Source organism: Penicillium cataractarum (assembly GCF_028827025.1).
Source record: "Penicillium cataractarum strain IBT 29864 chromosome Unknown utg000004l, whole genome shotgun sequence".
In the NCBI taxonomy this organism is placed as follows: Eukaryota; Fungi; Ascomycota; class Eurotiomycetes; order Eurotiales; family Aspergillaceae; genus Penicillium; species Penicillium cataractarum.
Window position 1 is genome coordinate 2,254,709 of NW_026622740.1, and position 15,323 is coordinate 2,270,031.

The 15,323-nt window shown below is 47.8% G+C and overlaps 4 protein-coding genes across 4 annotated transcripts; all 4 read right to left on the reverse strand.

Moving 5' to 3' along the window:
• Window positions 1-242: 242 nt before the first annotated feature.
• N7496_005317 (uncharacterized protein) lies at window positions 243-4,808 on the reverse strand (the record flags this gene model as incomplete). The annotated part of the gene is made up of 4 exons (XM_056698246.1): window positions 243-2,985; window positions 3,054-3,870; window positions 3,923-4,394; window positions 4,461-4,808. The coding sequence occupies 4 exons, from the start codon at window positions 4,806-4,808 to the stop codon at window positions 243-245; spliced, it is 4,380 nt and encodes a 1,459-aa protein (XP_056556771.1).
• Window positions 4,809-5,567: 759 nt separating this feature from the next.
• Window positions 5,568-6,839, reverse strand: N7496_005318 (tetratricopeptide repeat protein; the record flags this gene model as incomplete). Its single annotated transcript, XM_056698247.1, has 1 exon — window positions 5,568-6,839. The coding sequence occupies one exon, from the start codon at window positions 6,837-6,839 to the stop codon at window positions 5,568-5,570; it is 1,272 nt and encodes a 423-aa protein (XP_056556772.1).
• Window positions 6,840-6,854: 15 nt separating this feature from the next.
• On the reverse strand, window positions 6,855-9,347 carry N7496_005319 (P-loop containing nucleoside triphosphate hydrolase protein; the record flags this gene model as incomplete). Its single annotated transcript, XM_056698248.1, is given in 2 exon segments — window positions 6,855-9,062; window positions 9,075-9,347. 2 exon segments carry the CDS (start codon window positions 9,345-9,347, stop codon window positions 6,855-6,857), a joined length of 2,481 nt encoding a protein of 826 aa, XP_056556773.1.
• A 689-nt stretch (window positions 9,348-10,036) lies between these two features.
• Window positions 10,037-13,943, reverse strand: N7496_005320 (glycoside hydrolase; the record flags this gene model as incomplete). The annotated part of the gene is made up of 2 exons (XM_056698249.1): window positions 10,037-11,214; window positions 11,267-13,943. The coding sequence occupies 2 exons, from the start codon at window positions 13,941-13,943 to the stop codon at window positions 10,037-10,039; spliced, it is 3,855 nt and encodes a 1,284-aa protein (XP_056556774.1).
• Window positions 13,944-15,323: the final 1,380 nt, after the last annotated feature.

The following is a 15,323-nucleotide window of genomic DNA, read 5'->3' on the forward strand; positions in this document are numbered from 1 at the left end:
TCTTGGGGGGAATGCGAAAAGCGACAGGCAAGACCGTGGGCTCATGGACTTGTTCCCAGGGCGCAAAGACCAGGATGACTCTGAAAAGTGGTGGGAGTTAGATCGTCGACTGGCGCTCGAAAAAAGTCCCCGCACGGACCATGTGACTTCAACCACCAGCTCCACTTTCTACTTCCTACTCTCTACTTTCCCTTTACTTCAAGAGAATACTTCAAAAACAACAGTCCATTAAATGTCAGCCGCTACTTGTCAGCTATCTCCTGGGTCTCTATCAACCCAGCATAGTGTTTGATCACATTCCATACGTCCCGGTTCAAATGACGATGGCCACGGACTCTGGCAACCATCTCGCTCGTCACCTTGACTGGCAGACTACTCTCCAAGAGTGCCTCCACTAGAATTTCCACCCGAAATCGGTCCATGTACTCGATACTTGTTGCGACCTCCAGCACTTGTTGGGCAACTTGATCATGCACACGGTCTAGCAAGAACGTAGTGGCCCCCGACTCTAGAGCTGGGATATCAACGCTCTTCATGAACATTTCAATGAACATTTCAACGCCAGGCTTAATATCCGGGTTGAGATCCCAAAGAAGCTGCAGCATTTTCGCTCCATATTCACCTCCCGCCGCAGCAATCAGGGTCTCGGGGGTCACGATAGCGTCGTCCAGCCGGAGAAGAAATTTCATCCCATCCAGGGTTCCCTCAGAAGCTGCCTTAAGGAGCATCGAGGAGGTGGCATGCGTTACTGATCCGCGTTCAAAGACTAACTTGATCATTTGAAGACTTCCCGAGACCGCAGTCTCAATATTTTCGTCGGTGAATTCGAACGGTTCGAATTGTGCCTCAAGCATCCGCAGAATTTGAAGCCCTGAATGGGTATTCTTGATTACTGCATTGATGACTTCGGCGGTTGCTGCCTCAATCGGGATCTTCCGGTGTATCAAAGCCCTTGTCATCTCGTCTCCAAAGCTAGCATTACTCACCGCCCCGATCAACATGGGCTTGGTGATCAGCTCGGCGCCATGTCGGTTCAAAAGCTGCGGCACATGCTCCCCGTATTCCATATTCTGCAAAGCTGCTCCCATAACGGCATCCGTGACCTCTAGATCTCGCCCATCGTTGAGGAGCATGGTCATCGTCGCGCTGCTGGTGAAATTATTCTCCCTAGCGATATGAAGCAGCGCTGACTCCGGCACTTGCACGTTAGGTTTCATGTCCAAGAGGTATCGCAGAGTCTCACATTTCTCGCAATATCCAATCAGCTTTGCCCACGTCTCATCATCAATAGGCTGACTTGATTTGGATACGAGGTATTTTAATATCTCTTGTCCGTTGGTTTCGTCATTTTTCACAGCTGCTTCGAGCAGCTCTGGGGTGACTTCGCAGCTCCCACCAGCAGCATTAAAAATCAAGGGGTAAACCGTTGGGTTGCCGTATGAAGCCGCCCGGCGCAACAGACGGGGAGTAATTGGCCATCCATGATCGAGAAGAGTTTTCACTACCTTGCCGGTCCTATCCTTGGCAAAGGCCTGCGTTATGGCAAACGTTTCGTTGAAATCGAGGGATGTGAAATCGGGGGGTCCAACGCGCTCGAGAAGGAGAAGCAGGATGGGCATAGCTTCCTCTTCATGCTCAGGCTTACCCGCTAAGCGGGCTATCCAGGAGATGACCTCGAAATTGATAGATGCTGGATCGGCTCTGTTAATCAAATTGATGCAAAGCTCAGCATCAAACGGCGATGTCCTTATGATAGCGATGAGCGTATCCGAACCAATCTCAATATCGGGTTCTCGATCCACAAATGCGATCATAGCGCCTCGGCACCGCGAACATTTCCGAACCATCTCTTCAGTGATACGTAGGTCTTTGTTGTGATATAGCAGCATGTATATGATCTCCGAATCCAGATTCTTAGCATTGAGAATCACCTTTTCTGTGATCTGAGCTGGCTCGACCAAGTCCAGCATCCGTCGAACTACGTCGGCTTCCACGTATTCATCGGTTCGACGAGGATCCCCCAAGTGATATAACACGTACTCTCGCAGTTTTGCATCGCCCTGCGGGCCAATGAGCAACTCTGCAGTTGAAGTTGAACCATAGCCCTGTTTAAAAGCTAACAAGGCGCCTTCTTCTTTCACCCTGTCTTCCAGGCCATGATTCAAGGTCATACGGACTATCTCGTCGAGCCCAAAGAAACATGCAAGCAAAAATGCTCGGTCGTGCGGGCTTTGGTAGTTTGTCATGATTGTCCCCAGGTTCCCAAATCGTAGAGAACGCAGGTAGAGGGCCCAGCAATTCAACGGGCAATTATCGTCGGAATCATTGAAGAGGAAGAAATGCAGCAGTTTTTGAACGTTCAGATCCTCCGCTGATCGGTTCTGCTCACCAGAAAGCACGCAATGGTTAACCCAGAAATTCAAGGAATAGTCATGGATGCCTTCTTCGTTTGAACTGATTTCAGAAAATGGCACGATATCGAGAGGCACGACTCCTAGCTTGTTGATAAACTCATTTGCGCTGGGTGAGTCACTTGCACAGATCAACGTGAGAAGAGTAACTTCTGCTGCGAATGTATTCGTCCACTCGGTTGAATATTCGGGTATCTTTTCGAGAAATTCACGGACGGAGAGATGTGCGAAACGGAAGAATCGATCTCCTTCTTCAGTTGTGGATGACACGACAAAGTTGCTCAAAAGGTCCAAAATGAACTCTTCGTCTAGGTCATCAGGGCCAAGGTCCGTAAAGGCCGTTATGGCCAGGAAAAAGTCACGATGTGTGAGATTTTGTTGTGCGCTGAGCATCCACTTGAGGGTGTGTTGGAACACGACTTGATCTGTCTCTTGGGTCGTTTCGAGCGCTTTGTCGTATAGATCTTGATATAGAGCGCTTAGATCTCGAGGGATGCGAGATAATTCAGATCGAATATCCTTTTCTGCTCGAATACCTCGAAGACTTTGCAGCTGTAGCTCCGCCCATCGGAACCTGGATACATCGTCAGTTAGCCTTCACCCAAAATAATCACAGTTTGTTAGATCGCTTGAGGCACTTACATCCCCTTGGCCTTGGAGACGACATCCTCCTTGATCAACTCCGTCAACTCCTCTTTCGTCTGTTTCTTCCGAATATAAGCCAGCAACTGCTTCTTCGCAACAAGCCTATCCGTTTCAAACTCAACGAATTTCCGAATATCATCCTCGTTCTCCAATGACGTGACCTGAAGCCCGCTATGAGTCTGAAGAGAAAGTCGCAAATCTCCTTCTTCGCGCGAGCTGACAAAAACCTTCACCAGGCTGGCTGATTCGTTAATTGACTCTAATGCCTCGACAAGTTCCCACCGCGTATCGACATCACATTCATCCAGAGCATCGACCACGATCATGGATCGATCATATAGTTCAGTCAACTCCCGAATCAAGTGGCACAATTCGACTATACTCGGTGTTCGCCTCGAGCCATCAACAGAATGCAATTTATGGTATAAAGCCAGAGTAGGAGGAGCAATTGACTGAGTTTGAGACTGGCGAGAAAGTTGGCGCGCGATACAGGCCAGAATACTTCGTGGCTTTGCACGTTGCGGCTCTGCCGTGTCGCGCGAGCAGTAGAAGTACGCTAGGGCGTGCATATCATTTGACTCTGAAGCTTTCATGATCTCATCGATTACCGTCGATGTTAGACAGCTTTTGCCTGAGCCTTGTGTACCGTGTAGCCATAGGAGAGTATTCTTGCTGTCGTTCTGCCATTTGGAGAATTCGGGATGTTGAACGACCCATTGACATGTCCCTTCCAGTACTTTGGGCTGGATATCCGTGTGGTGGTCATGGTAGGGCTGGGATGAGAGCCAATCCAGCATATCTCTCCTTTGCACATCTGCGAGAAATGATTAGTACGGGGTCTCTTTCGTATGAGTTGGTAAACCTACTACTCAGGTAATCTTCGACTTGCTGAAGTTGATGCGCCGTTTGCGAAATAGGCTGCTCTATTCGATCCAACGCATCGCGCAGTAAAGCGATATTGTTTATCTCCAGAGACAAACTTGCGAATTGATCCGCAGTCTCATTGGCCATTTCTGTCTTGACCAAATCAGCACAATGATCAGCCTCCCGTTCCTCAGTGTCCATTTTCTCTAACAGATCCTGGAAATCGTTCTGAGCAAGGATACCACTCTTCAATATACGGATACCAGTCCGCTGCTGAAAATAGCGATTGGCCTGGACGAGATAATTTAGCATCGTGGTATACAGCCTTACGACCGCCTGTTCCAGTAAAGTCGTCGCTGCACTAGAGCGTTGAAGATAGAGGCATTCGACTATTCTATATCGAGCTGTGATTCGGGTAATCTTTGCTGCGCCTTCGACGACAAAATCGAACTGTTTGAAGTCGTTGGTAGCAATCTAGATCATAAACAAATCCGCTTGATTAGCTTGGAAGCGCGATCATTGCCGTTAGGTACGACAAACCTGTAAAAGAAATCGAGCCCCGGCCCAAGGCAAAGCCGCATAGCCTGGGTCAAACGAAACAGCCTGGTCTCCGACATTCTTGAAGACTTGAATCCAGTGAGTGATCTTGCCTAGCAAGTCACGAACAATAATCTTATCCTTCCTGCCAGGCAGCTTGATCTGCCATCGTTTGCGAATACATAGCTCATAGGCCTCGTTAGTTGTGTGCGTCAATAATTCAACTATATCAAGAGTTCTTTGGTCGCTGATTTCGTTGTTGATTTCCTGTCCAAAGGCGAGAAGGCTCTGGTCAGCTTCGTCCAGCTTCCCCGCAGCACATGTCCATAGTGACTGAGTATGGCTACCCATGGTGGACTTTTGTCCAATCCGAGATACAGAGGAGGAGTAGAATCAGCCGTCGCAACGAGGAGATCCAGGGAGACCAAATCGCCCATATGTTATGAAGCATGCGGGGAGCGGAGGGGTAGCTTAGGAGTAGGTCCTGGAGACTGCGCCTTGTCGAGTGGGGCTCAGCTGAATATGCCACTTCACTAGCGCTTAGAAAATAAATGAGGCTGTTGGACAAATCAGCATACGATTGGACTCTGACAGTCTCGAGGGCTGTGAACTACAAGAAATTCTAGCACGCTAGTTAATGTTGAAAAGTGTTGTCTTAACGATCAAGACCAGCTTTTTCAGAACATCCATGCCGAATATAAAAGGATTCGCAAGGAAAATGCATGTAATATCTCAATGCTTGTTTCTTCATCAGCATATCGATTGATGTATATAATTTCTTCACAATTTCCCAGGACGCTGCACGTACAATAATGCCTTAAGCAAGAGTCAATGTGATTGACAATTTCTAAGAGGATTTCATTGGGTAGCTCGACAATAGAAATTTTGATTACGTGAATAAAACGTTGATCTGGCAAGATGGTTATATAATAATATCTGCTAGGGTTTAAAGACGGCGAGTTTTGATGAGATTGACTACCTTGGCCGCAAAGTCCATGGCGTAACTATATCTGGACTATCAGAATAGATGCAAACAAGCAAAGAAAAGAAAACAAAAGAGCAAATATCGCAAGTAAACAAGAGGCGAAGGGAAACAAAGAAAATAACAGTCTACTTCCGCTTATAACCCTTCAACATTTCCTCGAATATCTTGGGGAATGCATCAGCCGTGCGGCAATCTTGCAACATTATCTTGAGCTGCTCTTTAATGTCATTGCAAGGCGCATGATTATCCGAGTCACGCCAATCCCTCAAAGAAGCCATTGAAGATTTCGTGTCGGCGTGATCAGAGCCCAAAACTCGGCCAAGAAGTCGAATACACTCAGTCATCAAATGTGAGGCCATCTGGTCATACTTTGACAGCTTCAAAGTATTGGCAAGATGGTCCATACTGCTCAGAGTGTCGGTATGCTCTGGGCCAAGCACTTTCCCACGGAATACCCACACCATGATCCCGAGTGACAAAGCTTCTCGGAGTTTTGCCTGATGTTGGTATATTAGTGCGAGAATGCTTATGCTTGTCAAAGTGTTTCGGTGTTCAAACCCAACGAACCAGAAGCTATCTGCGCTGATCTCTACCCATTTCTTCTCTGCTTCTTTGTATCTCGCTGGACTCAAATGAGCCAAGGTATAGTTCCCCCATTCGATAAGAGTCTGATCTCGCATTTGCACAATTATGTCACTGGTTCTGTCTTTCAGAGATCCCAGCTGCTCTTGGAGACATAAGCCCAACCCACGGCTGGCCTGACTTAAAAGGCTTTGCATGTCCCCTAGCTCGAGCGAATGCTTCCGAGTTGCCAGGATTTGAGCCCAGAGAACTTCCGCGTGGTTCCATTGTTGAAGGTTCATATATACGGTCGCAAGGGATGCGATGCTTCGCAACGTATCATGATGCTCCTTTCCAAGCACACTTTTTCGAGTCGCCAAAATTTGGGTGCGTAGCGTCTCGGCGCGGTTCCATGACTTCTGCCTTTCATAGACAACTGCCAGAATCTCAATACCGGCTAGGGTTTGAGGATCTTCTTGTCCAAGCATATCTCTAAGCAACTCTACCGCTTCGGTGGCTGGTTTCTCGGCAGCTTTCAATTTCCCTTGCATGATGAGAGTGTATGTTAAGTCAATTATTCGCTTGGTAGTTCGCTTGTCCTTTCCCCCGAAAAGCTTCATGAAGGCATTGATTACCAGTGCCAGGGACTTTTCAGCCTTTCTCCACCGTTCTTGTTTGTAATAAACCGAGGCTAGCTCGTTCATAGCCTCCAGAGTACGCTCGTCATCGGGCCCGAAAGCTTTCTTGGCTCTTGCAAGGACTTTCTTCCACATCTTCTCGGCATTTTTCAATTGACCGTCTTGCCCATAGATTGATGCGAGGGATTTCATGGCCATGAGTGTATCCGGATACTATGGCGAGTTGACCCGTTTCAGAATCACCAAAACCTTCTTCGCGAGCCCCTCGGCCTCTTTAAACCGACCCTGGCCCACGTAGGTCTCCTTTAGCATTGTCATGGTGCCAACAGTATGCACATGCTCTGGTCCAAGAGTTCGCGTGCCAGTCTCAATCACCTGAAGTTGCAGGGCCTCAGCTTCCTTGTATCTTTTCTGCTCTAGGTAGACTGCTGAAAGATTATTCATGGCAGTAATGGTAACAGGGTGGTCAGGTCCGTTTATTTGTATCGAAGTCTCAAGTGCTTCATGCTGGAGCTTTTCTGCTTGCTCCCAGAGGCTTTGATCATAGTATAGCGCTGCCAAGTTGAGGAGTGTTGCGAGAATAGACGGATCTTCGGGCCCAAGAACCCTTCTCTTAGTCTCCATCACGTCCAAGAGCATCCTTTCGGCATCCTCCCATCGACCTTGGCCTGTATAGACAGTAGCCAGATTACCCGCGCTGGTCAGCGTGTCAGGATGCTCGGGTCCCAAGGTTTTCAAATATGTTTTATATACCTGAACACGGATATCCTCGGCCTCTTTCCACTTCTGTTGAAGCTGGTAGGTTGTTGCATTTACACTCATGGCTGCCAGAGTACAGGAGTGCTCTGGTCCCATATTGTGTCGGTGGAGTCTCGCCGCTAGCTTCCCAAGGCGTTTAGCTCCCCTGAAGCGGCGCTGACTCTGGAAAATCGAGGCTAAATGGTAGACGCTTCTTATTGTGTCGGTGTGCATGGCCCCGAGTATCCTCTTGCGAGCCTTCCAAACCTGCGCATGAAGCCTCTCAGCCTCCCCAAAATTACCCGCAAGGTTAAACGCCTCCGCTAATGCTTCTGAGCTTCCAAGTGTCATTGGGTCGGAATTTCCAAGGATCTGCTCGTTCACTGCGCGTGAATTCTCGGCCATTTTCATTGAACCAGCAATATTTTTTGTTTCGATGGAGAACCATGCTCCTCTCAAAAGGAGCATGGCCCAAATCCTCAGCGAAACTTCAGATTGCGGCTTTGCTTCCATTGCGCGATGGATGTGAGGAAGTAGTAATCGACACATTGGCCAACTCTCAAAGTCTCCATTTGGAAAGGCTCTATTGAGAGCTTTAATGAACTCTTCCTCCCACTGTTCATGGTGTTTGTGCGTTCTGAGCCACTCCTGTGTGGCCAGCTGGACCAGACGATGCATTTCAAAGGTTGTCTCATCTGCAGCAAGAGCTATCATGGAGTAGCCTCGCAAGGTAAGAATGTCATCTTCAAACCCCCAATCTTCACTGGCATGGCCAGGTATGTTCTGACCACCATTATGTGAAGGCCCGCTCTCGGTATGAACTTGAGTACCACTTCTGTTCTTCAATAGGCAAGTCGGAATTCCTTGTCTGTCACAGAAGCTCATAAGGGACAGCAATCCCGCAGCTGAGGGCCGTTCTCGTTGTATATGATCGAAGGATATCTGCCAAGTCAAGAGGCTGGCATTCTCGGCATCCCAGTCTCTGCGATGTTGGTGCTCAGAATTCTCAAGCAAAGTGACTGTCCTCTGGTCACTCTGGATATCTTTCAGGTACTGTGTGACTGTTACGCGCGGGGCCCTCTGTTTGATATAGGACGCCGCTTGTACGATCGCGAGGGGCATGAAGTCAAGCGCTGCTACTAGTTCAGCTGTATCCTCTTTCGAGCCTTGTCCTTTTGTCTTTTGATCAAAAAGAGTGATCGCGTCACTTTCGCTCATCGGCTTGACCATTAAAAGGCCGTCATCTTCAACAATGGTGGATGCTACATGCCGACTTCGACTTGTCAGGAGAATAGATCCTTCAAGACTGCTGGGAAAGTATGCCCAGATTGGCGGCTCAGTTGATGAAGTCGAGTGAATGAATTCTTTATCGTCCAGGTTGTCAAGGACAAGGATCCATCTGCCATTCTTGGAATCATGTAGCCAGTCACGAAGAAGTTCAAGGGGATTAGACTTGGGATCATTGCGACCAGGTGTCTCTAAGAGATTGACTATCTGCCAACAACTTTGCTCAAAGCGGGTTGCGTTACTCGCGTGGATCCAGAAAACCCACGTGTCTGGCGATTCGTCCCGTACTCGATAGCAGTATTCAATGGCAATTTGTGATTTCCTTGGAAGCATTAGCAAGGCACACTTGAGGTCAGCGTTGGGAAATTTACCCAACACCACCAAGCCCGACAAGCGCTACCCGCGCACCAGGTACTGTAACTTTCTCATGTAGTTGGGCAAGGACATTCCCACAATTGATAAATTCTGAATCCCGACAGAAAGGCACTGTGGAAAAGGGTGTTTTCGGGGTCTTGGGTCTCTCTGGATCGACAAGCGAGACAAGTCAGTCGACCTTGTCTCGTAGGGGATGATAAGCGTGAAAAAGTCGTGGGACATACCCAGCGAAAGGTAGACTGTGCCGTTGTTGACCCCTACCTGGGCACCCAAATTTGCTTCACCGAATGATATAGTAGTCGACATCACTGCATCTTTTGACGTTCCAATAAAACCTTGGTGGAAGCAATCTCCTCCTCGGGCTGTGGGGAGCGAAGGACCCTACCTTCGTCACACGGTCGACACGTAGGAACGGCATTTCTTTTAACCCTGTCCATTCCTCAAATCGAACGTGAAGAATGATTTAGTCTGCACAAAGCCTCCAATTTGAGCTGAGAGTGCACAGGTTCCCCAGTCAACCGAAAGGAATGCGGCTGATAGTAAGTCCTTGAATTGGCAATACCTAAATCCACCCGTTACAAAATCAAATTTCTCACGGTGGATCGAAGCTGTATATAATTCGAGTCTCTCTGAATATTTTACTGTCGGATTAAAATCCATGCCAACCTTTTTGATAAGTTTAAAGCTCTTGGCTATGAGAGATGAACCTGCCCTGACAGGTTAAGTCTGGACACTATTCATCCGAACATGAAGCTTATCTAAGTATTGCTAGCAGGAATTAATTTCTGTTCAGTCCAAGGTTCAGTTGGAAATGGGCAATTCGTTGATGTCAAATAGCGCAATCTTATAGATGTCCATGACCTCACTCAACTGTGCAAATATACAATCAAACTACTGGAAATCCAACTTCATCGCTCCTTCCCACAACTACCTCATTCATTCTTTGAAACACTAGTAACTCCTTCGACAAGTTATCCGTGATGAGCTGTTCTCAATCACAAACTACATTGTCTGTTGCCAGCGTTACACCAACAAAAGTCGTCGTCGAAAATATCAGCCAGGTTCGAGGGCATGTATGAGACGCCGAGCACTGCTGTACTGTCACTCTCGTTGTACGCTAAGACCAGGCATGGCGACGAAGTCACGTCTCCCCCAGATTCCACTGTAAAGACAGGGAGATTGTAGAAACAGGTGGGAAGAGTGGTGCTCGCCGTCAAGACTAGATCGCTGTCCATTTGACCTCCGTAGTCACCTGTACTGTTCTGACACTTGTACGAGTTGGTGTATAGTTCCTCCAACTCGACATAGTACGTATCTGTTAACTTTGTCAAGTCGTCGCTCGCTATCGGGTCTGAAAAGTCACTGGTAGCTGTCAGGGAAAATCCTGAGCCTGGGTATTCGAGAGTATAGCAATATCCGTCAATGATAGTGCCACTGGTGACATCCGGACATTTGCTGACTGTGTGGGCTCCCTTCAAGATATAGTAGTTGGCTGAAGCAAGGGCCGTGCCGGCAAGGGTAGCGAACAATTGTTGATTCAGGTTATCTTCGATATTTGACTGGTCTGTCCCACTCAGCTCGTACATGAAAGGCCCGTCAAAGAAGTTTGCAATGTCGTGGGTGTATGTACCACTGATGAGCGACGAGGGCCAGCTCGAGATGTCCGCATTGTCGAACATGTCCTCGAGGGCTTTAGTCGATCCATCATAAAATGCAGTGTAAATATCCGAGATTTTGTTGTAGAGATCAAGCTCGACAGTGCTATCGTCATCGTCATCAGAGTCCACGTTCGTGCTGGCCTCCGAAAAAATACCACTCGCAGTTGCTATGAGAGTAGTTGCCAACCCATCGCCAGTGAGTCCAGAAATAAGGCTGAGAGCCCCACCGAAGTTGGACAAGAGTGACGCAATATCTACAACGTCGGGGCTTTTCGTGGGGAAGTCAGCGACAAGCTGCTCGACTTTGTTCGTGGCATTGAGTGTCGCCGTCGAAAATAGATCGTAGTACTCGTTCATATAGAGTCGGAAGTTGGCAACAACAAATCGGGCCCAGTAATGTGACGGTTCATTGAGTTCTGAGCACTCGCTTGATGAAGGAATGTCACAATTGACGTCTTCACTCAAAGAGGAACATTCCGTAGTTTGGTCGCCAAAAAGTTCTTTGTCCCAATATCCTACAGCATCGTTAGAGATAGGCTTAATATAGCAGTGAAAAAAGGGTCTTACCGCCAGCTTTTCCGTGCTCTTTTATGACCGAGGTGAGCAAAGCATCGATATAAGCCGCCACATTTCTCTCCGAGCTCGCCTCTTCAGAAGCTTCTTCAGATTGGTCCGGGAAATCGCATTGCGCATCATCCGTGAGATCAGTACTCAAATTTGTAATCACGAGGCCATCGGGATCGTCCATAAATTGCTCGAGGTCAATAGCCCACTCGGTTGTACCACCCATATTGAGCCCCTTGTAGTAGGAGGTACGGGTGCGCTTCGTGGTGGTTGTCATGTAACCGACCCACTGTGTGTCGTTGTAAACAATGATATCCGAGTCACTGTCATCATCGAAGAGTACTTGGACATTGGAACTGGTCGAAATGATCTCATCAATCTCCGCATTGGAAATATACCCAGCAGTTTGAGTGCATCTTCCGGGAGTAGCACCCGAGTCTGGCCCAGTGTAGGTACAGTCGGGACCAGTGCAGTTGGCGGTGGTCATCTCAAACGATCTACCGTAGCTCGTCACACCGACCATCAGTTTGTTGGTTTGAGCACCTCCTTTTGTGACCATTGACAGCGCATAATTCGTTTCGGTAAGGTTGACATGAGATCGTAGACAGTTTCCATCCACACAACCATCATCTGAAGAATCATTGCCATAATCCCATTGGCCGTGTAGATCGTAGGTCATATAAATGAAAAAGTCCACAACTTCATTGAGATCAGAGACTGGGAAAGCCTGAAGGTACCAGAAAGAGGCTGGCATGGCAATTGAGATGGTGATATCGTCGCCAATGAGTGAGCGCAGAGCTTTCAGAAACGCCACGTAATTGGTACCATCGTCGTCACTACCGGCAGGGATACCTTCAATGTCAGGCTCTCCAGGATACTCCCAGTCAAAGTCGACGCCGTCGATGCCGTTTGTTGAGATGAAATCAGCAAGATTCTGGGCCAGCGTATCGCGATTTGCCGAAGTAACTCCATCACGGAAAATCATGTAAGTGTCTGTGCTAGTGGAAAAGTCCCAGCCGCCAAACGAGACAATCCTCTTAACATCGTCAAGGGCTAAGAAATCGTTAAACATGTCCGATTGTGAATCGTTGATGCTGATTGAATAGTCCGAACCAATCAGACCAAATGCATAAACAATGTGGGTGTAATTTGAAGTGTCAATACTGTAGACGTCCATGGTAAGACACGAGCGATCCTTATTGAAGGCTTCAAAGTAACCCAAAGCGAGAAATTCTTCGGGGCCGTCAGAGTCGTTGGTGATTGCCGTTCCACAGTTTGAGATGCATCCATTAGTGCCTGCTTCGGCTGTTCCTGGATTGCCAGTGGTTGACTCAGTCTGTGTGCAGAACTCAGGTGTGATACCACACTCGCCCCAAACGTCACAGCATGCATTAAGAGGACAAGGGTTCATGGTTGCCCAGAGGCCATACTCGGTTCCATTGGCAGTAGTACCAGGTACCTGTGGGCCACAGACAGCATTCTCAATGGCTGATGGGAATGGAGGATCACCGGTGCTAAGACAGATGTTTTCGCCAGCCTGAAGATCGTCACATCCAAGCCATCCCCAGGTGTTGTTGTTGTAAGAGTCGATCTCATCGACCGTGATATCATATGCGGCTGCAATAGCAGAGCAAGTGTCTCCCGATTCCACAAGGTAAGTATAACAAGTCCCATTACTATATGGCTGGGGAGAATTGTCCGGGAGATCCCCAGAGGAGCAGCACACGTATTGTCCAACAGCCAGCGTAGAGCACAGATCGCTGGCGGTATTGTACTCGTAGAATTCGGTTGCGGTGATCCCGCATTCGCTGACGAGTGTGGTACAGGAATCCCCTGAGACGACTTGGACAGTAGAACAGTCACTTCGGCGGTGTAAGGAGTGTCCATGTAGGGAGCTTTCATGACGGGAAGGTGTATGGAGTGAGCGTCTTTGAGAGGATATAGAGCTGTCTGTACCCGTTTCAACTTCCAGGGAGGACGAGATGCTTTCAGAAGAGTCGAAGCCAGTCACACACCCGCTAAGACTCCATGTCTTGACGAGCTGTTGGACAGCGGGCAAATCATCATCAGTGCTGATTACCAGACCAACAATATAATTGGAAGTTTCGCCACAATACTGGATGGCCATCTGGTCAGAGGCCCCTTTCTGGTTGATAAAGCTGCGAATCTCATCGGCAACTGTGCTGGCAGTACTCGATCTTTCAAGCCTGCCACCAACATACAGACCCACAGAGACATTGCCATTATACCCAAAGATGGTGCTGGATTTTCCGTCATTGGCAGAGCTTCCCATATAGGCTGCAACGTCTTCAATGACAGAGAGAAGTTCAGTGTCAGCTGTGGAAGTAGAAGATCCCCACGTTCCCACTTCAAGGGAGACATCCGTGGTATTTGTCGAGGCCGTGGATCTCTTTGAGGAGACGTTTGCATCGGTGCCATCTGTAGTGCAGGCATAGATGGTGGACTGAGTCTGAGTATCATTGAGAGCGTTATGAATGGTAAAGTCGAGCAGCATGGTCTGGTTGCACGCAGTCAGACGACTAGTCGAGTGATAAGAGACCCATAACGTCGTGTCATTGGCACCGCAGGAGTATGGACAGTTGTCTATGATGTTCCTGCGAGCAATTGACTGGGTGACCAGCAGGCTAACCACCGTGGTGGCAACCACTCGTATACGCATATCGGTTTCCTGATACGCAAGTAGTCAGGCAGATAGAGATAGGTCAAAAGAAAGAAAGATAGAATAGGTTTGTAGAAAAAGAATGTTGAGATCACAGAATCAGGGAAAGAAAGAATAGAAATTGACAAGGAAACACAATCCTGAATGATAGACAGAGAATGAAGAGTAGGTTGAAGTAGATTACTGCTGGAAAGCTCTCTTTTATATACCTGGCGTAGGCAAACACAATCCATAGCCAATGCCTTGAGGCGCGGCATTGCATACACATGTGCATCCGATACTCAAATCAGATAGTTCCAGTCGGATGAAAATCTGGGGGCCAAACTTGACAATCTAGTATTCTGTAGTCATTTTTCCTGTCAATTTCAAAAAGCGTCGTGTACTCCTTGTTCCAAAATTCTTGGCATAAGAGTTGTATGGCTTTGATACTGCACTAATAATGAGAACCGGCCTTGCCGAAATTCGATGTGGCAGGGTTTTGTTTAGTGAACTGGTTACTCAATCTAGTATAGGCCGGTTTACCATGAACGAGGCTATTTTAGATTAGGAGGACTTTGGGACTTTGATGTTGGGATGGTTGTAAGTTGGGATGGATATCATTCTATTTTATGTTATGACTTGGGATTAGATATTGGTATGTACATGTGAGATGAGATAAGTGGTATACTTCCGGACTGAGTGTTCCTATATAACATTTCTATGAACCTAGTGTTGGCTCTGTAGGCATATCTACGGATATCATTTTCCCCCACTAGCGATCCCGCTACCCCTCTGCTAGACAGTAAGAGAGTTGCCACCCGAGTTCATAACCCGATATAGTATCTAAAAGTGCGTTAAAATTCGTTGAATAAGAAGTAGTCTAGACTGATTGAAATGGGAAGACTTAAGAAAGATACTTACTTAGCATCTATACAAAAAGTGATGAGGCTAAATTTGAACCACGGCGTTGTTTATCATGTATTATTGGGTATCGACCACGAATCCGCCATTAACAAGGCTAACTAATAAGTTGCGCCTTCTCTTTCGGTTCCTGAAATCGCTTCCTTGGCAGGGGGGCAACATTCTCTTATTGGTGAATAGTGCCGCTTAGTAAAGAGACAAGCAATGCTATCCGTGCTAAGGACTGCCGTGTGGAAGGGGGAGGCTCTTGGCACTGGTAACCGTGCCGCTGGGTAGGACCTCTTATACTGAATATCTGCAGTCATCCATAAGGACATGAAGAACAATATGCCTTGATGTTTACCCCGCAGGAACGGCCCTAACCGCTCGGGGAACTTTAGTGTCGGGTAAAATTGCCATCTCAAACTTCGGCATGCCCGGGGCTCCGTCGGGAGCCAATGAGCAGCTTATCAGCCCAGGTGAGTTGACGTATACCTCCGG